The sequence below is a fragment of the Zalophus californianus genome, chromosome 12 (assembly GCF_009762305.2).
Source record: "Zalophus californianus isolate mZalCal1 chromosome 12, mZalCal1.pri.v2, whole genome shotgun sequence".
NCBI classification, from domain to species: domain Eukaryota; kingdom Metazoa; phylum Chordata; class Mammalia; order Carnivora; family Otariidae; genus Zalophus; species Zalophus californianus.
Window position 1 is genome coordinate 61221954 of NC_045606.1, and position 23585 is coordinate 61245538.

At 55.2% G+C, this 23585-nt stretch overlaps 1 protein-coding gene across 8 annotated transcripts in view; it reads left to right on the forward strand.

Moving 5' to 3' along the window:
• Nucleotides 1-23585, forward strand: part of ADCYAP1R1 (ADCYAP receptor type I) — a 56985-nt gene that overhangs the window by 9732 nt on the left and 23668 nt on the right. For 5 of the 8 annotated variants that reach the window (XM_027574431.1, XM_027574429.1, XM_027574432.1 and 2 more), the window contains 8 exons: nt 1687-1826; nt 3323-3428; nt 15529-15636; nt 18015-18035; nt 19092-19133; nt 21488-21600; nt 22228-22325; nt 22809-22941. In XM_027574431.1, coding sequence (XP_027430232.1) covers nt 1776-1826; nt 3323-3428; nt 15529-15636; nt 18015-18035; nt 19092-19133; nt 21488-21600; nt 22228-22325; nt 22809-22941 — 672 coding nt within the window. In that variant the 5' untranslated portion in view covers nt 1687-1775. The remainder of the gene's footprint in view (nt 1-1686; nt 1827-3322; nt 3429-15528; nt 15637-18014; nt 18036-19091; nt 19134-21487; nt 21601-22227; nt 22326-22808; nt 22942-23585) is intronic. The other 3 variants (XM_027574434.1, XM_027574436.1, XM_027574433.1) reach the window with 2 other exon arrangements.

Sequence of the window (23585 nt, forward strand, 5' to 3'; positions counted from 1 at the left end):
GCCCATGCCCAGTAGAGGTGTGTCGGGGGGGGGGGGGCGCTGGGAGTGAATATAGAAACCCAGGCCTGAAAGTCCAGCATAGCTGGTGCCTTGAGGTGCCCAGGGATGCTGGGGCCGGCGCTCCCCCCAGCCTGCCCAGTCCTTCCTGACCTGCAAGGGAGAGCCTACATCAGCATCCTCAGGGCCCCCTGGGCTTCTCAGAGCATTTCTTGGGGACACCCGAGGCCTCCCTCAACATCTCTGAGTGGGCCCTGAGTGGGTAGAGCAACAGGTGGGTAAGACAGGGCTCCCTTTTGTTGAGCTATCCTAGGCTCGTTTTCTTTCTCCTTTTTGGGTACTTGCTGGTCCCCAGAGTGAGCTTGGAGAAGCTAGGAGAGAGGGAGAGCACATGGGTTGGCAGCAAGCCAGGGGCACAAAGGGAACCAGGGTCATGGCAGCTCTGCCTGGTAACGGGCGTTATGCGGAGACTAATGACTGGGATGCAGCCCCCCCATGGGTCTCTGAACCAGGCACCTATGGTGGGGGCCCTGACACCGGCCGACTGAATCGTTTTAATAATAATTTAATAGGAATACAAAGAATAATTTTTAAATTACTGTGTAGTATTCCCTTGCATGGCTGCCGAGGCCTATTAACGGGGCCTGGTTGATGGATGCTGTGTTGCTTCATTTTCTGCTGTGGATGCTATTTTAGGTGATGCTGCAGTAACTATCGTTGCACATGCTTTTTTTTTTTCGGGCGAGTGCAAATATTTCTCAATAAAAACCCAGATGTGGAATTGCTGGGTTGAAGGGCATGCGTGCTAATGATCAATTTTAGAAGCAGACCAAGCTCTCCCTCCTGGGAATGTGGCAGAGCTCCCACATTCTCCCCGCTGGACTCCCGGTCCCCTGTCCAGTCCCCACCAGCAGCCCCAGTCCTCGGGGACCTCCCCCCTTGGAGAATGCTCTTCAGCAGTCGCCCTCTGGCATGTCACGATGGTAGAGGCTTTCTCCTGGAGGCCTAGTGGGCTGAGGCAGGGGGAAAGGAGGTTACATCTATTAGCAGGTCGGCTCGGCAGCTGGAACGAAGCGATGCTCTGTGGTGAGCACATGAGTTGAAGTGCAGTTCTTTCTCACGTAGCAGTCTGGAGCTAGGGAGGCCTTCCGGGCTGGTGGGGTGCTCGCGGCGATCCGGTTCCTTTCGGTGCATGGCTCCCCATGCCCCAGGGGTTGGCTCTGGCGTTTGGGCAGGGCGAAAGAGCAGAAGCCAAGAGCAGGTACTGCCTCATGGACAAGGGGTCCAGAGGTGGCACCTGTCACTCCCACCCGTATTCCATAGGTGGGACCTTCATCACAGGACCACATCTGTGAGCAGGAAGGACTAAGGAATGTCTTCTTTAGGTTGGCACACACGTGCCAGCTAAAACTCTGTCACAGTGGAGGGAGAGATGGGGAGACAGTTGTCTGCTCCCGAGGGGAAAGCCATGCAGACCCTTCTGGTGGCCTGAGCCCATGTGCTCTGCACTGTATCCCCAGTGCCTAGCACTGCGTAGGTGCTCAGCAGATGTTTGTTTGGAAGAAGAACAAAGGCAGGGAGGGGCTTACCCTTGGAGGCTGAGAGCCTTGCTGCAGGTAAGGGGGTGTCAGGAGGAAAGGTTCTCCCTGCCAGGGGACCCACGGCACTCATGTCTTCCTTTCTCTCTAGCCCGTAGACACCGTGGGGCTGACCAGCGGCTGCTCTGAGTGGGAGGCTGGCAGTGCTGGCCTGAGTCTCCTTCCGGATTGAGAAGCGTCATGGCCAACATCTTGCAGGCCTCCCTGGCTGCTTTCCTCCTGCTGCCTATGGTAAGGGCCCAGGACCCTCCCCTCCGTGACCCACTGGAGCCCCAGGCTCACCAGAGCCCACACCGCAGAAAACCTGTGTCTTTTTTCTGTCCTCAGCCAAGCTCAGTTCTGCTAGCTGCTATTTCTGCCTGAACCCCTACTGGGTCATTCAGTGCCTTTGGGTGAATTACAAAGGGTGCCCCTTCCTCAAAACCCTGTACTGATTTGATTAGAAATTTTGACACAATTTACAAATCTATTATGATGGTGCATGTGTAGCAATCTTTAGAGTTGTGCAGTGTACAACCTGTTCAACTATATGCAGGGGCCCTAGTCACAGCTGCAGAAAGCTTTTTGACCCCAGGCCCTAGCCATAAGTCTCTGCCAGGTTAGAGCTCAGAAGCCTGCTCTTTACTTATGCCTTAAGGGAAGGGTAGGGGAGGAGTGCTCCTCGGCATTGACTTCTGCCCCTCAACTTGAGAATTTAGGCCAGCAGTCGATGCAGCTGTCGTCAGAGACCTGGATGCCAGTCCTGTCTCTGTTCTGCCTTACTGTGTGACCACAGAGAACCTCGCCCCTCTCCCTGGAAGCCTGCACAGCTGTGAATAGTCAGAACTCAACCGGATCCCTCAGCACCGTCCTTGGCGGCTCAGATGTCTGAGCCTGCCTCCGCACTTGCAGACATCCCCTTGAGGAGCCATCCCTGCCCCAGAGTTTTACCTTAAAGTGACAGCATAAGAACACAGCTGTCATGGACTTTGAAGTTACTTGGTCCTATGCTTAAATCCAGTGCCTGCCACTAACTAGCTGTGTGACCTTGGGCAGGAACATTTATTTTTTCTGAGTCTTGGTTTCTGCTTTTGTAAAATGGGGGCAGGAGTGAATGAGAGCAGCTTGTGGGTCCCACTGAATGCAACCAGTGCTCCTTTGCCCACAAGCCCCTGGGGGTGCACCTCCTCCTGAGCCCCCAGAGGAGAGAGAAGCTGAGCCCCCTCAGCCTCGTATTTCTCCCACCCTCTGCTTGCTTCCCTGAAGTACAGTAATAGCCTCGTGGTCTCTGGAGCCAGACTGCCTAGGTTCGGATCCTGGCTGTACGGCCTACTAAGCTATGTGACTTTGAGAAAGTCACTTGATGTCTCTGTGCTTAGGTTCACATCTGCCGAATGGAGAATGATGAAAATAGTACCTCCTTTGTAGTGCTCTTGAGCGATGTGTGTATAAGACAGAATAATGCACGCACACAGTACAGTGCTGTGTATGTGTTTGCTAATATTATCACAACACATGGAAACTGAGACCCAAGGAGGAGTGGAATCCACTGAAGGCCACATGCTGAACTGGTGAAGGAGAAGAGCCCTCATGGTATCTGTGGCCCCTGCTGGCCCCGAAATCTCTCTGGGACTGTGCTCTTCCTGCTTCTGCCCCCCATCCTCCACACTGCCCTGGGGCTTAGGTAGCAGGGCTTGTAGGGGAGCCTCCTGCTCTCGCCTCCCATCCATCCTCTGTGTCCCTCGCAGGCCACCGCCATGCATTCTGACTGCATCTTCAAGAAGGAGCAAGTCATGTGCCTGGAGAAGATCCAGAGGGCGAGTGACCTGATGGGCTTGAACGACTCCTCCCCAGGTGAGTAGGGTGGTGAGGAGGTCACGGTGTCCCCAGCACAGCCAGGCCAGCCTTTAGAAACTGGTGTCCCAGCCTCTGGCCATTTTGTAGAGGGTGGTGGAAGGTACAGTTCCCTGGGTCCTTCTGAAAACCCTCCGGGGTGATGGAGTCCTGGATCTGCTCTGGGCAGTGACCCTGGCGTTGCCCTCCTCGGGGACAGCCTGCCCTGGATGCCTCATTCTGGAAGAGGCTGTTCTGGGTGGCTGGATGTGGCTGCGTCTGATCCCATGGGGGCTGAGATCGGGCTTGGTGTCTGGGCTGTGGAGCGGCCGTTAGAAAGCTTATTAGCAAGCAGCCTGAGCCTGGTGGCAGCAGGGACACAGCTGTTGCCAGTGGCCGAGCTGGAGAGCACCTGGTCAACCCAGGGCAGGCAGTGCGGGGTCATTTCCCTTTCTGTGCTCACTCCACCAGAAACCAGAGAACAAGCCTGCAGCACGAACCCCACTCCTAAGCCTGCTGGGTGCAAAATGTTTCTCTTGGGGCTGCTGTTAGCATTGGGGGGGTGGGGGGGTACTGCTTCCTGGTGCTGGATGGGGCCATGCACTGCAAGACACTTAGCAATCATAGCTCTCCCCGTTAGATGCCCAGAACACCCCAATCCCAGTGACAACCCCAAGTCCTTTGCACCTTGTCCAAGTGTCCCTCATGGCGGGGCCCCTGGCTGAGAACCACAGGTCTGTGTAAGGCCGTTCCTGCTGACTGACTCCCCACTGTGCAGATGGGACGCTGAGGCCCACGGGGCAGAAGAGGGGGTGTGTGGGAGCTTGGGGATTTGGGGCTGGGGGCATCCCTGGAGGCCTTGCCAACCTCACCCGTTCCTAAGTTGCTAGAGGGTGGGGCTCTCTGCCCCGACTAGAGGGCTCTACTTTTCCCTCTGGATCCTCCCCATTTCTGAGGAGCTCTTCTGAGCACCATCTGTTTAAATACTTGATTAATCGGCAGCCCAGTTAAATGTAATGGTCCCTGCGGGCTGAGCTCCCTGTACAGTCAGTGAACATTAACTGGTAATGAAGCTGCTCCTGGCCATGCTGGCCTTTCCCTCCGGGCCGAGCTCTGGCTCAGCCCTAATCAAGGCCGAAAGTGGATTCTAGGCCCCACCACCCAGGGAAGCTAAGCAGGGGGCCCAGATGGGCATAGTTGCAGGAGACCAAAAGAATATCTGGTCCAAGCCTCTAGTCGAAGGGGTGGGAAGAGGGGAGCCCTGGGGCCAGTGACTCGTTAGACCACACCCCACAGGGGTGGGAGTGGGCGGCAGGCTGAGGTGTCCTGCCTCCCAGCTTAGGGCCGTGGCTCCTGCATCGCAGGTCTCAGATACACTGGGGGTTGAGTAATGAGAAGCATCCAGAAGGGAAGAGTAGAGGTGGGGTGGGAACCAGGCCTGGGGAGCTGTGTACAGATTAATTGCACAGCGGTTTGGGGAGCCCTGGGTTGGGAGAGGACGTGAGGGCCTGGCCACAGGGGTGTCCTCGCAGAAAAGCATGAGTGAGACAGATATAAGGGTGGACACCCTCCCAGGAAGGGGCAGGCCAGGGCTGGGTGTGTGTGGGGGTGTCTCACCCCCAAGTGATGCTCGGGAGAGGAAGAAAGGAGTTCTCTGTGGGGAAGGTGGGCAAGGATTCACGGAAAAGGTGATATTTAAACCAGATCTTTGGTTCTCAAACCTGGCTGCACATCAGAATCACCAGGAGCTTTTAGAAAAATGTACCCAAGCTACAATCCAAACCCATTAAATCAGCACTGCGGTCCATCAGGATGTTTAAAGGCTCCCCAGGAGATTCCAATGAGAAGCTAGGCTGAAACCCCTGAGCGAGGCTTAGGGACAAGCAGGCACTTGGTGGCAGGTGAGAACTGAGGGCTGGATGAGTGGGGAGAACATTCTAGGCTGAGGGAACCCCAGCAGGAAGAGGTGGGGGAGGGGAATGGGTACCTCCCTGTATGTGGAACCCTGAATTAGGGTGGGTGCAAGTGGGCTATAGAGAGGGTCTGGCTGAGGGTCCCAGGGGCCCTGTGAGTCATGGCTGACCACAGGTCACCCTCAAACCTCGACGTGGGTGAGGGACCCCAGGCCTGTGGAACAAGTTCACTCATCCACTGACCTACTCATTCATTCACTCACTCGTTCATTCACTCATTCATTCACTTACTCGTTCATTTCACTCACTCGTTCATTCACTCATTCACTCACTCCCTCATTCATTCACGCACTCATTCGTTCATTCACTCACGCATTCATTTACTCACTCATTCACTCATTCATTCAGGTGTTTAAATGAGAGCTGTTACGGTCCCGCCCACCGTACTCACCGTGCCCTTCCTCCCTCTATTGGGTCATCCCCCACCTGGAGCTCTGTCTCCCTTGCCCAAAAGGTCCTTGGAGCATCCTTGTCATTGCAGTTGAGCCAGGCCTCTTGGCTCCGTATTAAACCTGCTTGTGAAATCCAGGCAGCTGTTGATCTCCTTGCACTGTGCAACGCCTTAGAACCCCCAGGAGCACTTAAAGGTGCCGATGGCCAGGCCCTTCCCAGACCAACGTCATCAGCATTTGGTGGTGGAGTTTGTTGAAGGCACGTGTTAAAAGCCTTCAGATGATTCTAAACATATCCAAGTTTGAGAGCCATTGTTGTGGCCAGAGGACAGCATCCACTGGATGCTCATGCCATCTTGGACCAGAGAGCAGCCCCCAGGGTGCAGGTAAGCCAGGCTGGGAGCTCATTCCTAGCCAAGAGTCAAATGTGAACGCCAAGGAGAATTGGCAGTTAGCATGGTGTTGCCAGGCTGTGCTGGGGTGACCTGAGAGGCCAGCCCTCCCCCTGTATCCCTTCCTTGCCCCTCCCCTGCCCCTTCTGTCCCTAAGCACATGCACCATGCACAGAACTCTGGCCAGAGGCTGGCTGATGTCCCTGAAGTGCACCTGAAAGTGGAAAAAGAAAATCTCTCCGCTTGTTCTAGTAACTGAGTTACGAACTCACCATCATGGTTTGCTGTAATTGAAAAATGTATTCCTATGTATTTTGTATATTTCCCCATACTCTTTTAAATTGAATACAGTGAGTGCATTGGAATGAGGACACTGATCTGCTGGAGGTGAGGTGTGTCCATGCCACAGTGTGTGTGGCTGGGGTGGGGGGAGTGCTCCCAGGAAGTCACCTGCTTCCTCTTAAACCCTGTCCCTGGGACACCCCAAAGAGAACATGGGATGGTAATGCACAGAGTGGCCTTTGGGGTGGAAGCCAAGGGACAGAGAGATGCGGGGGTGGGGGGTGGGGTGGGACCAGAGCTCCGCAGTCAGCTGAAGAGGGTAGAAAAGCCAGGTGAGGCTGGCAGAATGAAAGCAAGCTTGCTGACTGCGTGGCTTAGTTCATCCTTGGTGTGTTTTAGATGTTTATTGGAACCATTATTGAGGCGATCCGTGTAGTGGTTTTGTATCTCATCTCAAACTCCTGAATCCTAAATGGGACTCAAGACAACACCGAGTCCAGCTCTGTCATGTGACCCAGAGAGAGGTTGAGACTAGAGGTGGCAGTCACTGGCTCAGTCACACGGAGCGCTGGAGCCAGCTCTGGGACAGGACCCAGGTCTGCCATCCCAGCCGGGGGGGTGCCCTTTGTGTGGCGGCGCTCTTGTGCCCAGAGAGAAGGAGAAAGGAGTCCTGTGCGTGGGAACAGGGTCTCCACTCTTAAGAGTCGCCGGTCCCACACAGGTCACAGGCATGGGCTGCCTTGTTCTCTCTGCTCAGCCCGAGTGGCCAGCCTGCGTGGGGTGGGCCCGGCCAGCGACTCTTCTTTGCAGGACCGTGGGCTTCCGTCAGCCTGGAGGCTTTCCCTGCATTTAAGCGGAGCTGCTTGGGTGTGGTCCTACTAGGGGTGCCCCTACTCCGGAGAAGATGAGAGAGGCCTGCGGTGGCTTTGGCGGGGGCAGGAGGGAGGAGATTTGGAGGGAAGATGAGGAAGCCTGCTTATTGCTATTCTGCCCCAGCCTCTGAGCCCTGTCCGGGGTGCAGAGTGCTTCACCCCAGCCCCCACCTCCACTCTCACCACGAGAGGAGAGGCCTGGAGGAGGGGGCCACCTCAGGGCTGGGCCCAGGCTCCCCAGCCCTGGAGCAAGATCGGCTTCTTGACCGCACCTGCCAGCCACTCTGCCATGGAACAGGCACTCAGCATGGGAAGGGGTGGGGTCCGCGGGCTCCCTCACTTCTGACAAAGGGTTCCATTTCTGTCCAAACTGGTTTTCCTTTAGTCCCGTAGTTCTCAGACTCAAGCCTGTATCAGAACTTCCTGGAAGGCTGTTAAAACACAGAATTCTTGGACCCAGCCCCAGAGTTTCTGACTCAGTGGGTCTGAGTGGGGTGCATCTCAGGGGTACAGATGAACATCTGCATCTCTGGCAAGTTCCCTGTGGTATTCCTGGGCTGGGGACCCCACTCTGAGGACCACTGACTTCCAGAGGCGAGGACTGCATCTTCATTCCTGCCCCACCGCCCCCCCTCCCCACCGCCAGCACTGAGCTCACAGCTGGTCCCCATTTTATGGATCGGAAATATTGGCTGGAAAGTAAATTTCAGTAAATAGAATCATATTTTTTTACCCTTGAATTGTGATGCTAAAATGAGGGGCTTGTTCTAACAATACCCGAGCATCCTCAAAGGGAGGACTGCGTCTTTGAGTCCCTTTGGTGTCCCTGGTCTCATGGGTCTTGAACACTGTGTGGAACTGGACAAAATCATCACCATGACAACCTGCGATTAGCTCCTTATTTTGTTCCAGTCGAGTCTAATGGTCCTTGTGTTCTCTCTCTGTTCAGTGTGCCCAAGTGGTCTTTTCCCCTCCTGCTGTCGCAAGGCACTGCGTCTCCTTGGCTGCTTTGTGTCTAGTGTCTTAGTGTGAGCAGCACCCTCCCCCGCCCCCCAGAGTGTGCACAGCACTCTCCCCTGAGCAAGATCCCTGCTGCGCCTGGGTTCCTTGGCCCAGGTTCCGTAGAGGCTTTCAGGCTTGCGGGGGGCGGGGAACAGACTGAGCCAGGAGGGCACAGGTGGACTTCGTGTAGAATTGGGGAACCAGAGGAGAGGTGAATAGGGGGACTTGGGGGTGTAAAAGCAGAGAGCTCTCCCAGGGGAGAGGAGCCATTCTGATTTTCAACCTCTTTTGCGGGGAAGGAGAGGAGGGGAACAGGGACTGATGCACTTGACCATGTCCTCCTGGAAGCAGGCTTTCCCGGCTGCTGTGTCGCTGAACTGTCCTGGTTTTCCCTGGGTTTCTGGCCGCCCCTCCTCAGTCTTCTTTGCTAGCCCCTCTTCCGAATGCTGCATTCCTTCTTCTGTTGCGACCAAGCCTTATATTCTTCTCTTCTCTAGTGCACACCCTCTCACTAGATCCATCGTCCCGGTCCGCGATGGGTCCTACCTAGCATCCCTGTGCCGACCACCCCTGGCTCTCTTCCCCCCCGTTCTGACTCCCTGTCTGCACTCCGGACTTGTATCTAACCGCCTGTTGGAAATCCACCTCCACTTGGCTCCTGGCACCATCTCAGACTGAACACACTCCAGACGAAGCCCTTGAGCTCCAGCCTGCCTCATGCCCTCCACCATTTGCTTCTCATCCGGTTTCTCTCCACTGTGGGGAAAGGCTGACCCCTGCAGCCACACAGACACTCAAGCCAGAAGCCCAGGTGCCACCTTTGGTACCTCTCTCCCTTTCACCGCATCAGTCAGGGTAGCCTAGATGTTGCTGCAGTAACCAAAAAATAAAAAAATAATAAAAAATAATACAAATAAAGACCTTAGAATTTTAGGGACACAGCACAGCAGCCTTTATTGCTTGCACACACGGGTAACAGGCTGGTGTGGTTGGCAGAGGTGGGAGGTGGAGCTTGACTCTGCACCGTCATTCAGAGCCGCGGGCTCCTACCGTCTTAGAACACTGCCACCCTCAACCGGTGGCCCCCCAAGGATGCTGCAGAGAGGGGAGAGGGAGAGAACGGGCATGGAGCCTGTGAGAGGCGCCTCTGAGAGCAGTCCATCACCTCCACTTACTTACCATTGGTGAGAACTCAGTCACGGGATACGGGTGAGCACCAACGGTCGCTGGCAGGCTGGCTGGCCGCAGCTGGTCTGTCACCGGGCCCTCCACTTCTGCCTCCAGGCTCCCCTACACACAGCATGCCTTTCTGTCTTGGCTGTCCTGGCTCCAAATCAAGCCCCTCTGCCCTCCCCTGGACTTCTGCCATATCCTAACGGATACGTCTCCGTGTTTGATTTGCTGCTCTTGAAATGTATTACCTTCCCACACAGCTGAATCAGATCATGGGACGCCTTGTCTTAAAACGCATCTGTGGGAGGCAAAACAGTGGTGTCCACATCCTAATCCCCAAAGCCTGAGAATGTGTTACCTTACATGGCAAAAGGTACTTGGTGGGTGTAATTAGGTTAAGGATCTGGATTATTCAGGTGGATCCAGTATAATCGCAAGGGTCCTTTTAAAGGAAGGAAGGTGGCAGGAGGGTCAGAGAAGGGGAGACTTGAGGATGCTTATGCTATAGGCTTTGAAGACGGTGAAAGGGGCCCCTGGGCAAGGAATGTCTTGAATCTGGAAGAGATAAGGAAATGGATTCACGCTAGAGCCTTCAGAAGAAATGCAGCCCTGTAAACATCTTGATTTTAGCCCAGGGAGGTCAGTTTTGGACTTTCGGACCTCCAGAACTGCAAGATAAGAAATTGTGGCGTTTAAGCCCCTGAGTCGGCCTTGTTGCAGTAGCGCTAGGAAGGTGATTCATCATCTAAGGGCTTCTCTTAGCATTTGGCCTGAAGTGCAAGATCTTTCACTTGGACCACCAGACTGTAAGCTCTATGTAGGCGGAGACCCGGGCTGTTTTATTCACTCCTGTATTGCTCTGCATTGTCAGACTCATAACTGACACAGAATAAGAGGGAGGGGAAGGGAGAGTGAGAAGAAAAATAGGGTGAAAGGAGGGGGGGGGAGGAGAAGGAGAAAAGGCGTCTTGAAATCCTTCAGTCCCAACAGCACTAAGCTTTGTTGGGACTAGAGTCTGGAACAGATGGGGATAGAGAAGCTGGATGTATTCTGTGGGGGTGGAAGGAAAATGAGTTGCTGTCCTCAGTTCGAGAAACCCCAGGCTCTTTCCCGTCCTCCTCATCTCCCCGGAAGGGGTTTCTGGGGGGATTCAGAGCAGGCTGCAAGAAGGAGGGGAGATGAGATAGAGCCCCCACCACCTCTGAGAGGTGGGAACTGTGGAAGCGTGCGTGGGGCAATCTGCGAAGCCCTGAGGTGGCGACCTGAGTCTCCTGTGACCCCAGTGATGCGGGCCAGAGGGGTGGTCAGAGGGCTTTGCGCTCCCGATGGGGTCAGGGACATTGTCCCCTAAAGGAAAACTGTTTTTCTGCTCACAGCATTTCTGACATTGAATGTGTGGGTTTTCCAGGTTTCTGTGGACATCGACTGGTGTCCCTACAATTTAATTCACTTCTGACACTAACTACCTGGAGTTAGCACAGACCCTACTGGCTAAGAGCTTGAAGACTGTCTCCTCCCCCACTTCAGACGCCAAATGTAAATCATGGGTCCCCATGTCATCCACATTTCTGTCTGAATTGACTACAAATTGGGGGTTCCCATGACCTACCTCCTCCTCAGTTTCAATAATTTGCGGTAATGGCTCACAGAACTCAGGGAAACACGTTTACTATAAAGGATATACAAGAACAGCCAGATGAAGGGGTTCATAGAGTGAGGTCCAGAAGGATCCCAAGTGCAGGAGCTTCTGTCCCTGTGCAGTTTGGGATGCACCAACCCATTAGCTCTTTGAACCCCATCGTTTAGGGTTTTTATGGAAGTTCTGTTATGTAGGTATGATTGACTAAACCCTAAGCCATTGGTGATTAGCCCAATTTCTAGCTCCTCCCCCCTCTCCTGAGGGTGGTGGGTGAGGCTGAAAATTCCCCCGGCAACCGACCACCATGACCCCAGAGTCACCTCATTAGCATAAATTCAGGTGTGGTTGAAAGAGGCTTATGAATAACTAAAGACACTCCCCTCACCCTTATCAGGAAATTCCACCGGTTTAGGAGCTTTGCCTGGAAGCTGGGACTAAGACCAAATACATAATTCTTATTATGTCATGGTATTGCAGTTCCCTAAACCCAGGCACTGGGATTGGGCCCTCGAGTTATGGATTTCAGTTCTAGTCTTTCTACCTGCCCTGGTGCTGTAGGAATTGCCCCTAGGAACCTTAGTCCCTGGAGGGGAACCAGGCTGGGAACCTAAGGAGGGCACCAGGAGGGCTCTGATAGTGTGGCAGGCCATGGGGTAGGGTGGGGCACCTTGGCAGGTACCCCTTGGGAGATGTTTGTCTTGGCAGTGGGGCCAGAGAGGGCAGCCCCGGACTCCCCAGCCACCCTTCTGGGCACGAGCAGGTCGTGAGTGAATCTCTGTTCCAAATTTGAGCTCTGGTCACCCAGAGTTGGGCATATGCTCAGAGACACCCCGCCCTTGCAGTGCACACAGGGAAAATGAGTCAGAGTCATGAAGTGAGCCCTTGGCAGAAGTCAACCCAAATTCAAGTCTTTAGGCTGCCTTGCAGGTGCTGAAGGGACATGCAGGTGCCCTTCTGCTTCCTCTGCCCTCACAGGCAAACTTCCCAAATTTGTTTCCTGCCCCACTGTGGCCCCGGGCCTGATGGGTGTTGGAGGTGGGGCAGGTGTTGAGTAAGTAGTTGTTAAGAGCATGGATTCCCCACCATGCCTCTATGCCTCTGCCCTCCAACCTGGGAGCCCCCACCTCCCCTCATGGCATCTCTGCCTGGGGCCTGCATCTTTCCTTGCACCTCAACCCTCGGGACCATGCTCCCTCTATCTGAAGTGCCCTGAGACCTCAGGAACGTCAGCTGGCTGCAGCAGCTGGTTGTGCCAGGGCCTAATGTTCCATATTACAGGAGCATCTGTTGGCTGGGGCTTCTAGGACATAGGCCAGACACAGCCCTGCTCCATGACCGTTCCATGGTCTATGTGGACCACGGCAGCCGAAGATGTGCCACTGGGTCTCTTTCAAGGACATGATGTCATAACCAGCCATGTGCCGGCTGGTTTCCTGCTGCGAAGGGTGGGCAGGAATCAGCAATAACTGGCTACTGCTGTGAGACCTGGGACCCTGCTCCCCTCACGTGGCCCCGGTGTCCTTGGCTTCTTGGTTTGTTATCCTCTGAGTTTTCTATGGTGCTTCCAGCTCCCAAACTTGGTCATCCCAGGAGCCAGGAGAACATAGGTCAATGGGACTGGGTGTGAATTCCAAAATAGCCAGGTCTGAATTCTGAGAGACCAGGTTTTCTGCATTTGGAAGCTTGGGGTGCCTTCTTGTCCAAAGGCTACCTGAAGTCCATCATGGACCCCAACAGAGAGGCTGGGAGCCCATGAGGCCTGCCCTAGGCCCCCTCGCCCTGCCTAGCACCTGCCCAGGCATCCTCTGTGACCGATTGGTGGCACGCCACTGGAATTTCTCCTCACCTTGCAGGGCTCTGCTTCATCTCCTTGTCTGGGCCTCTCTCAGGGGAATGATTCTCAGGGACACCTAATTGAAATAATGAAATTAATGCCAATAACAGCAGTGAACATGCATCGAGTGAGCCTGGAGTTCCAAGAGCTTTACATGTATGAATTCATTAATCCTCATGACAGCTCTGGGAGGTGGGACACTCTCTCAGGCACCCGCTGACTGTCCTTTACCTGGTAAAGAAGCCTCTCCAAAGCCCATATTTATAGACCCCTCAGCAGGATGTGTGTGTCCCTTCCTGAAACTGTACTCTGCCGTCAGACCCTCCACGTGGCCGCCTCCCTCCTCCACCTTTGCCCCCCCCCCTTAGGAATTATATCACTGCATGCACTTCCTCTGCCCACCTGGTAGATGTGGGGTTCCCTGGGGCTCCCTTCTCCATGCCCTTCTCACTTCATGCCCTTTCCCAGGGCCTCACCCCCTCCCCATGTGCCAGAGAGGGAGACAAGGGCTGGGCCTTGGGAGCCATGTTGAGGACTTGAGGTGGTAGGTTTTCTGAAAGGTGTGCACTGCTAGGGGTGGGCTGGATGTCCCGACCAGATCTTCCTTTTGAAAAGATCACTGTCACAGCCTTGCGGGGTCGAGTGAGGAGACCATGGTGCTAGTAAAAGGTAGCTTACCCCTTAACTTGGTGGGGGTGTGGGGATGGAGAATAAGGCATGGATTTCACAAATACCTGGCGGTCAGACCGGTGGGACATGGTGGCCAGTTGGATATGGGAAAAGGAGGAGGAGACATAGCAAGGGCGGTCTGTTACCGAAACCCGACTTTGGCTGCCCTTTGTTCGAAAAGCCAATACTCAAGAGATGAGTTTTGATTGGAAAGGAATATGAGCTTTATTCAGGACGCCGGCCACTTGGGAAGAAGGCAGTCTTGTCCAAAGGCCAACTCTGAGGTTTGTGCCGGCCCAGAGATTTTTTTAAAGGGTTTAGGGCAGTTAATCAGTTAAGGGAGTGCAGTGGTCTGTAACATTTCTTGATTGCGTGCGCACTACTGACGCCAGCTACAGATGTTATCGGGGTGCTCAGAGGTCATACAGGAGGGTCTGGTGACTGCTGCAGAAGGACTGAAAGAATGCGCCATCTATAGGTATACAAAGAAAGGTTTAGTTTATCACGTGGGTTAAGGGTGCTTGCTAAAGCCTGAAGACTGCTAGGTTTGCCAGAGGGGCCGAAGTGGCTTCAAGTCTGTCTAGCTGGGGCTGAGACAGGAAATGGGGCTCTAGTGGGAGATGCTGAGTTGAGTCTTGGACAGGCTGGGTTTGGATTACCTCGGGCCTTTCATGGTGGGGATACGCAGCCACAGGAGGCTGTTTTCAGGGAGTGCAGGTGTCAGGATCGGGGGTTGTCTGTGTGTAGCTCTGTCCCTAAGTCCACGAGCCAGTGATCTTGTCCAAGGTGGGAGGGGTGAGGCGCCGGGGCAGGGCAGCCGCCAGTGTCTGTGGTCAGGCCCCGTTAGGGAAGGTGGAGAGGTGGCCAGCTGGTGGCCAGAGGCATTTCAGCGGAGAGAAGAGGAGGGATAGAGCCAGAGAAAGGGGTGGAGCACGAAGGGAGGTGAGGAAGTGGCCATAGGGGGTGCAGAGAGAGCACTCAGGCGAGGCTGGCCGAGGCTGGAAGGAGAGGGAAAGATTGCATGGTAGGCAGAGGGGCAGGAGGGTCTGCTGAGCCCCCAAATTAATACCTGGTCGTCAAGCTTGTCATCCTTGTCTTGCTCCCAGCAGCGCATGTCCAGCGAGGCACCAAGTCTTGATGATTCCTAAACACCCCTCGGTCTGTCCCTGCTCCCCCTCCAGCCCTCTGCCTCCCCCAGGCTGGGCCTGCACCACCACGGCACTGGCCTCTTCTGTCTCCGGGCTCTGCATCCCTTCACAGTCCTGGGCCTTGGCCACGCAGGCCTCTGCCGGGACGGCTTTCCCCTCCTCCCTGTCGGGCTGGTTGCTGCTCCCCCTCCAAGCCTCAGAGCCTCACCATCTGGAAGGCAGGTGCGGGCCGGGAGCAGCACCCTTAGGCCAGCCAGCTCCTGGCCCTCCCCTAGGGGCAGGGAGGGCCCACCGAGGAGGCCGAGCTGAAGCTGGACCCCATAGTGATGGCGGAGGCTGGGAGGACTAGGGGGAGCCGGTGTGGGGTGATGGTGGGGTGCTCCAAAGACCCCCAGCATCTCATGCTTAGTGATCCCGCCTTGGCCTGGTATTGGCCTGCTTCTCCCTTCCCCACAATCCTCCCAGCACCGTGGGGCTGTGGGAGATGTAAGGTCAGGTGAGAGCTCCCTCTCCACCCCAGGAGCTCCTGAAATGTTCAGCTCCTCCTTGACGGGTCTTTCAGGGATGAGGCTGAGCCCTGCGTCACACAGTGAGCCTCACCTTCTCTCCCTGAAACCGTTCCCTCCCCCTGCAAGGGTCTGGCTCACCAGGGTGTGTGTGCGCCCGCCCGCATGTGTGTGGTGTGTGCAGTGTCCGTGCATGCATGGGGCAGGGCCCCCTCTCACCAGGGTTCTCTTCTGCACAGGCTGCCCTGGGATGTGGGACAACCTCACGTGTTGGAAGCCTGCCCGCGTGGGTGAGATGGTCCTGGTCAGCTGCCCTGAACTCTTCCGAATCTTCAACCCAGACCAAGGTGAGTTTCCCCCTGGGGCTTTCCTAGGCCATGATTGGTCTAATCTGCTCCCCACACTTGGGCCCCAGGCCTTCCTGGGATGCAAGTACCAAGGACCTGGGGCCCCCTACAGGCCAATATTCCCTGTTCCAGAGCTCCCATGCTAGTGGGAGCATGAAACTACAGACCCTGGTCCGCACAGGGACATGGAAGCACCTGCAGACATGGCTCCTAGGGTGATATCGAGATGCACCCTTGGGTGTGAGGCCAGGCTGTGCTCTTGGATGTGGGCTCTGTCACTTACCCAATTTGGACCTTGAGTGAGGCAATTCACCCCTCTGTCCCCTGCCCCCCATTCCCTGATCTGTCAAATGGCAATGTGGCATAGTGACTGGAGAATCGTGTGGAGGAATGCACATGGTAGCCCAGGTCTTGGCATATTTTAATGGTCAGTAGTGTTAGTTGGTGTTACTATCAGTATCACACATACAGGGATGCTCAGAGGCCCAGAGAGATACCCAAAGATGGACACACAATGAGACGCCTTCAGGCAGCTGGGCATAAGACACTCACCCATGTACACACCCGCGTACCCACTTAGATACTAGGTATGGTATCACAAAGAGCTCAGCTTGGGACATGTCTGTGTTTGAGATCTCGGGGGGGGTGGGCACTGATGTGCTGTGGAGATATTCAGGGGCCCCAGACCCATTTGAGAGTCCTAGGGGTGGGCAGTGTCTGAGCTGTGTGACTCAGGATATTGGGACAGGGGGCAGAAGTGAGGGGGGCAGTGCTCTGAGAAAAGGCACAAGGCCTTAATGACCACATCTCCAAGGGGAAGGGTCTGACAAAGAGGGGTTCGTGCAGATCTCTTCTTTGGGTGTGAGCTGGCCTCTCTAGGCCAGTTCCCACCTTTCAGCTGGGACCTTGTAGACTCCTAAGAAGGGCTGCTCTCCAGCCAGTCTGCCCTAACTCTGGGAAGGGCCTAGAGCTGGACCCTGGTCTTCCACCCCACTCCTTGTGGCTGTGGAAGGAACAGGACACCAAGTTAGGCGGGGCTGGGCTTCAGGCAGGTGATGTGCTGAGAACTGCCCCACTGACTGCTGAGCCCTGGGTTGGGGCCTTGTTTAGGGGAGGATGGACGGCAGGGACTCTGGAGGGGATTGGGGGCATCTGAGTCACTTGGGTGCTCATGCACAGGACCTTGTGGCCTGGTCCTCAGCTTCCTCCTTCACCTACCTAAGGCTTAGGCCGGTGTCCTTCTAGACCTGGAGAGCGTTCGAGCTCCACTCCACTACGGAGTCCTGCCTCCCTCCAGCCTCTGACCTGTCTAGGAGAGGCAGAAGGCATATTCTCTTTCACTTCTGGAACTCCAGCAACCGGGACGCTGCCTGGAGGGGCAGGTGCTTGTGGGAGGTGGCAGAGGGGAGAGTGGCAGTATGTTGGGGTGCAGGGACCCATCCGAAGACCAGGGGAAGCAAGGTTTGGATAAGATGCCTCCCTTCCCCTCTTCCCACTTCCCCTTCTGGATGTTTAGCCACACCTCCTACCTCCAGACCTGCCAGCCCAGAAGGAAGATGGCTTTAGGCTCTTCCATCCTGACAGCTGGGGGGCTGGGTGTGGCCCCAGAGCCAGACAGGAAGTGAATTTGGAATCAGAGACAAACTCGGGGTACAGTGTGCATGGGGGCCCTTGGTGCGGTGGCAGCTGGTGACTCAGCCACATCCTGCAGCATTTCTATGGAAACCGCCTTCCTCACTTCCTCCGTTCATGTAGCCCTCTCATTCATCATTTACCTGAGGCTTCTTGAACATCTGCTTTGGGTCAGGTACCATGGCGAGACTGCTTCTTTTCAACAACAAAAAGGCAAAATGAATCAGCGGTGAACTAAGATTTTAAGGAAAATTTTCCTTCACACTCTGTCCCTGCCTTTGGCAACGGCACCATGAATGTGTTATTTACACCTGATCCTTAATGGCTCATTAAGGCAGGGCCCTTTAGCGTCTCTGTTGGCAAAGCTGGGTTAGTGAGACTTGCCTTACATGCTGAGAAAGTTGAGAATGGCATTTCTCATTCTATTTCATGGCTTCCGGGGCCGAATCTCTTTGCTGTAGTAGCTGTTGCTTTGCAGGCTGCTGAAGACACAGGGGCACCGAGCTCCCCTCCTCCTCTCGAATGCCTCTACTCATCTCTCCATAGCTGGGTCGCATTCTGGAGGGAGAGGTAGAAGTCTCCCGTGTCTGGCCCACCCCCAGCCCACAGTCCTCATGCTCCTGGGTCCCTGGCAAAGTCTGGGCATGGGGAGTGGGGGAGAGAGGAATTCAGCAGGACCCAATGAGAGCAGACCCAACTCTAGCTCCCTCGTTCACCTCTGGGTTCTCTCTCTTTCTCTGTTTCAGTGTGGAAGCTAGAAACCATTGGTAAGAGGAACCTTGGAGAGGACAGGCTGCTGATCATCTGTCCATCTGTCCATCCAGCGGGAACCCAGTTCTGACTGCTGGGAATGGGTGGGGGTGGCATGAGATGCTCCTCAGGGACCAGATTCCCCGCCTCTACCGCCTGCCCTTAGCCATCTGGGGAGGTGGGGGACACAGGCAGATGGAAGACACAGCGCTTGGCCTCGGGGTGCTCATGGGCTGATTTGGGAGGCCGAGACACACTTGTGGACGGGATAGAAAATGAGCATTGTACAGGCCGGAATGTGTGTGTGAGCCCATGTAGATACTGACATCCTCAGTGGCCTTGACACTGGAATGGAGGGCAAGCTTGAGAGACCTAACTATGCAGCATGCAGGCAGGGTAATGAAAAGGTCAGGAGAGGCATCTTGGAGGGGGTGGCATGTCAGCTATGTGTTGGAAACGGGGTTTTGAGAAGTGGAAAGGAAACGAGGGTTCATTGCTAGCAGGGGGTTCGTCATAAGAAAAGGATGGAGGTGGTATAAAGAGTCAGGAGAGAGAGAGAAAAAATGTCCATGGATGAAGTCCTAGGCTCCCTTGGATGAGATAGTTGGGGGCTGAGATGGAGGCTTGTAGACCCAAGAAGAAACCCAAGTCCAGGACCTGTGTTGCTGTTCCTGCCTTTTTCTGGAAAAGGCCCCGTCATCCTTTTCCATTGCTCTCCCAGTCCGGAGGCCCTCCCACCTTCCTGATGATATCCCATCTCCACTTCCTGTGGCCCGGTGGGGAGAACTGAGTCATGGGCCATCATCAGCATCACAGAAGTACAGAGCAAATGGGACTGATGCCAGAAGGCACGGTGTGTGTGTGTGTGTGTGTGTGTGTGTGTGTGTGTCTGTGTGCGCGTGTCAGAAAGGTGTGTGGCTACTGTGTGTGCTGCAGCCTTTTGGCTGAGACCCTGCCTCTGTCCTTCAGACCAGGGATGGCCTTGACCTTCCAGGGTAGAGGGTACACCACGCACAGCCCTGGCACGCTGATGGCTATGTGTGCTGACTCATGCCCACTTCTGTGCTTTGCAGGGGAGTTCGATTTCCCTGACAGTAACTCCTTGGATCTCTCAGGTGAGGGGATAAACTGGGGCCCACCATGGGCTGGCTGGAGGGAGGGTATGTGCTGACACGGAGCTTGGCGGCCCGGTTCTGGGGCAAGCAGGGCCTTTCTGTGGCTGTGTGATCTCTGGAAAAGCTGTGGATTTTGTCCACAGAAACTTGCACTCATGTGCTCAGACAGAACGTTGTGCATACAATTTCTGGGAGCACAGATCTCCCGAAGCCACACTGTGGACTCCAGGTACAAATCCCCTAGATTCGATGACTCCTGATAGTTTGGAACTCCCAGGTGCAACGGTGGTTCTCCGACTTTCAGTGTGACCTCAGTCACCTAGGGGGCTCATTAAAACTCAGATTCCCTGCCCCCAGAGTCGCTGATAGAGCGGGCCTGGGGTGGGGCCTGAGAATGTGCATATCTAGCCAGTCTTCCCAGTGATGCTGATGGTCTAGTCTGGGTAGGGTGCCCACTTTGAGAACCAGTGCCCTAAAATCCTGTGCTCCTACGAATTTGCTGGGGCAAAATAGTCTAGTGAAGAGGGCGCAGTCACTGCAAGGTTTTGACAATCTAGAGAATAGTCCATCTTCTTTAGATTTCCATCAGAACAATAGAGTGGCAAATTTGTGGAATAGTTCTGAACAAAAAGGTTTATATGCCTCTGTGCCCACACTGTCTTATAAAAAGAAACAGAGAAAGGAGGAAAATAAAAGAAAGGAAATGGCTTCTACCTCTGGGACACTTTTAAATAATTGTTTTTCAAAACAGCTTCCCTTTCCTCTTCCCACCACCCTGCCGTGGGCAAAGCGGAGAGGAGAGGAGGCCCAGGAATGGGAAGGGACTTGGCCAAGGCTATAACTCCCCCGGGACGTGCAGACTTTCAGAGGGACTTGGAAGGAGGTTGCTAGTAACAGACTGACGTGGATTTGCTGGAAGAAGGAGGAATTTGGCATCAAAATGGGGGACAGAATTGACTCCTCCTCTCCCTGGGCCTGTCAGGCGTCCTCCTTGTCCTATGTCACAGGACTCCAAATTCGAGAAGCGGTAGAGACCAGTAGTCTCCCCACTTTGGGCAGAGCTGTCTTCTGTGGCAGGGTCACCCACCCTCTGCTTCTTCCCAGAGTCCCAGGAAGTGTGTTTCTGACTCTCTTGGCAAGGAAAGACTTGGCCTCAGCTCTTCCAACCCAGCTGGCGAGGACGTGGGGTTGGAAAAGTAGAGGGGGTCTCTTGTCTTGGCCTCTGCCCTTGCCTCCTTCCTGACCTCCCCAGAGGTGGCCTTGGCCACAGCAGGGGGAGCTTTCCAGCAACATGGGTGCTGGAGCTCCTTTTCTGTGGAAGTGTCTTGTTTTACACAAGTTCCTGGCCCCTGAATCCTGTGAAAGAAAGAACCATTGCCACGTGCCCTAAGATGCCAGGTAAACTCCCAGGAAGCCAGTCTGGGAACAGGGGTCGGTCTGGGGCCACAGTCCAGGGCTGGAGGCAGAGGGGGCTGCTTGCCTTCTCCCCTCCACGGGATGGCCGTTGTTCACCCTTACAGACAATCAGGAGAGGGGAAGATAAAACGAGCAATCATTAAAGGCGAAAAGGCCCCAGGCGGGGCCAAAACCAATCTAGATTCCACCCTACAGACTGTAAATGACTCCTTCCCCTTTGGTGTCCTACAAAATGGCCTTTACAGTCTATCAAAAGGAAATTAAAGTACGTTAGTGACAGGAAACAGACCTCTAAACCTGGGAAGACAAAAGTTTCTTTTTTTTTTTTTTTTTAAACCTAAATACATATCTTAATAAGATCTGGCGCTAGGTTAATGGAGGTCTGGTCCTTGTTAATCAAGCAAGCCATGCATGTATCCCCTTGGTGCGGGATCTTGCAGCTGTTGCAAGGCTCAGAGCTCCTGATGTTTGAAGGGCACTCCAGCTCCAGAGTCGCCTGAGCTGACTCCTGGACCAGAATCCGGGGGTTGGAGTGCGCTGGCGGCTGGAGTCTGCAACGGTGATCGCACATCATTCATGCCTGTTCACCGACGTTTGACAAGTGCTGACCCAGGGCCTAGGGAAGAGGCTCCGGCCTTTGGTCAGTGAGCGTTTGCCAGTTCCAGAAGAGAGGGAGGCCCGGTCCCCTCAGCCCTTGTTAAGAGATCGGCTGTGCCTTGTCCTCCCCAGTGTCCTTCATGTAAAGGCTGAGCTTGAGGCCACCAGCAATTGCTATGTTCCCGCGGACGGTGGAAAATTTCATGAACCTTCAATCACCATCTTCCCAGATGCGCATATGGGTTTCTAGAAATTCTCACTTAAGAAGTAATTTTCAAGTAAGAATTGCAGGGTTTTCTTAAATCATTCCCATGCCCCACTGAGTTTTTGTTCTACTGCAGACATGAGGGTGGTGAGCCGGAACTGCACTGAGGATGGATGGTCAGAGCCGTTCCCTCATTACGTAGACGCGTGTGGGTTTGATGACTATGATGAATACGAGCCCGGGGACCAGGTGAGTGGCTGTCCCCACGGGGAAGTGGCAGGGGTGGGGCTGAGGAGGCTGGTGACCGGGTGTCCCCACCAAGGCCTTGGCTCCTGTTGGGCCTACGTGTCCCTAGGCAGCACGTGAGCCCCTGCTGTGTACCCAAGCCAGACGCACGGAGGGCAAGGCCTTCATTCACTCATTCTGGGCCAAGGAGCATCTGCTTTGCTTCCTGAGTTCCCCCAGCCCCCACTACACGGCCCCTACCTCCCTGGCTACTCTTCCAGGACACACGTCCTTCCTGTGACTGAAGGGTTGAGGCAGGGCCCAGCAGGGGGCCTCCTGGGAGCTTCTCCAGGCTAAGGTGATGCCTGTTCTGATTGGTCAGTGCTCTGGCATTCAGCAAGCATTTACTGAGCATAGGCAGAGTACAGACACTGTGGAGGGGAGCAGAAGCTCATGGGGGATGGGGTGGGGGGCAGGGTAGAAGAGGCACTCGCGGGGGGGGGGAGAGGAGGAGATGAGATCAGCAAGAGGAGAAGAGAGGAGGGAGGAGCTGGGTGGTGGACCGCTGGGGTGGGCAGGCCCTGGCCCGAGGGCGCTGGGGGCTGGGGCAAGCCCCATGTGGAGCCCTGGACGTTTTGTGCTTTGCTCCAGGATTATTACTACCTGTCAGTCAAGGCCCTGTACACAGTTGGCTACAGCACATCCCTTGTCACCCTCACCACTGCCATGGTCATCCTGTGTCGTTTCCGGTAAGGACCCCCGACACATACCAGCAGCGTTCAAGCCAGTGCAGCACCCCCTAGCTCGGAGCCCTTACTCTGTCCTGCCCACTCCTACCTTCTCCCCTGGATGTCAGCCCTGGAGGCCCCTTAGAAGGCAGTTCCCCCACCCCTCTGATAACAGATGGGAAACTCGATCTGAGAGAGGGCAGCTGACATGCCCAGGGCCATGGGCGGACCCTGGGCAGGAGACCTCCATGCCTCACGTTTATCCTCCTGGTCTAGATGGACAGAGGCCACAGGAGGGGGAGGTCTGGTCTCTCAGAGTCGTGGAGCCAGGCAACAAAGGCCTGGCAGTGAGTGAGGATTTAGAGGGGTGGGAAGGAGGTGGGAAGGTGGGGAGCCCCTGAGACAGAGCCGCGGAGTTGGCCCGGAGCAGATCTCGGAGCGGAGGAGGGGCTGCTGTGGGGTTGTTGCTTCAAGGCCTCTCCCTCCCCCGGCCTGCTGGTGTAGGAAGCTACATTGCACCCGCAATTTCATCCACATGAACCTGTTCGTGTCATTCATGCTGAGGGCCATCTCCGTCTTCATCAAGGACTGGATCCTCTACGCCGAGCAGGACAACAACCACTGCTTCATCTCCACGGTGAGTGCGCTGACCCCTGGTGGGAAGGCCCTTCCGGGGCTCCCTTCCCTGTGATTTCCCCCCCCTCCCCCCGCCATCCAGGTGTTCTCGCGCGGGCGAAGGCATTGTCCCCAGTGAATGCAGAAATCCGGGAATGACCATGAGTTGCTAGTAACCCGCGAGACCCCTGCTCCGTGTCCTTTTTTGTCCCTCAGTCTGTGTATGTACTTGGCCGAGCAGATGTGGAGGGTCGGGTGGAAACGCCAAGTCTCGCTTGCCCAAGAAGGGAACTAGGCTCAGAGAGAGGGTTTTCCGGGCCCCTGGTCATTTAACTAACCGGTGGCAGAGCCGAGGGGCTGCTTGGCTTGGGTCTCTCCAGACCATCTCCCCAGTTCTCATAACTTTGGAGGTGAGCAGAGGAGATAGGTTTTGATGGAATAAGATGGAAAGAACAGCCCAGAGCACAGGGTCTTGACCCAAGGGGGCACATGTGGAGGGGGCAGGGGGATCTGTCTGAGATTTCTGGGGACCGGGAGTCTCCCCCTTGATGTCTAAAATCTTTATTTGACTCAGGAGCCTCCTGCGGGCTCCTCTGTACTCCCCTTACCTGGAGGGGCTGGAGAAGGAGCCTAGGGAGGGGAGCGGGCCCCGTGCTCACCCTACCC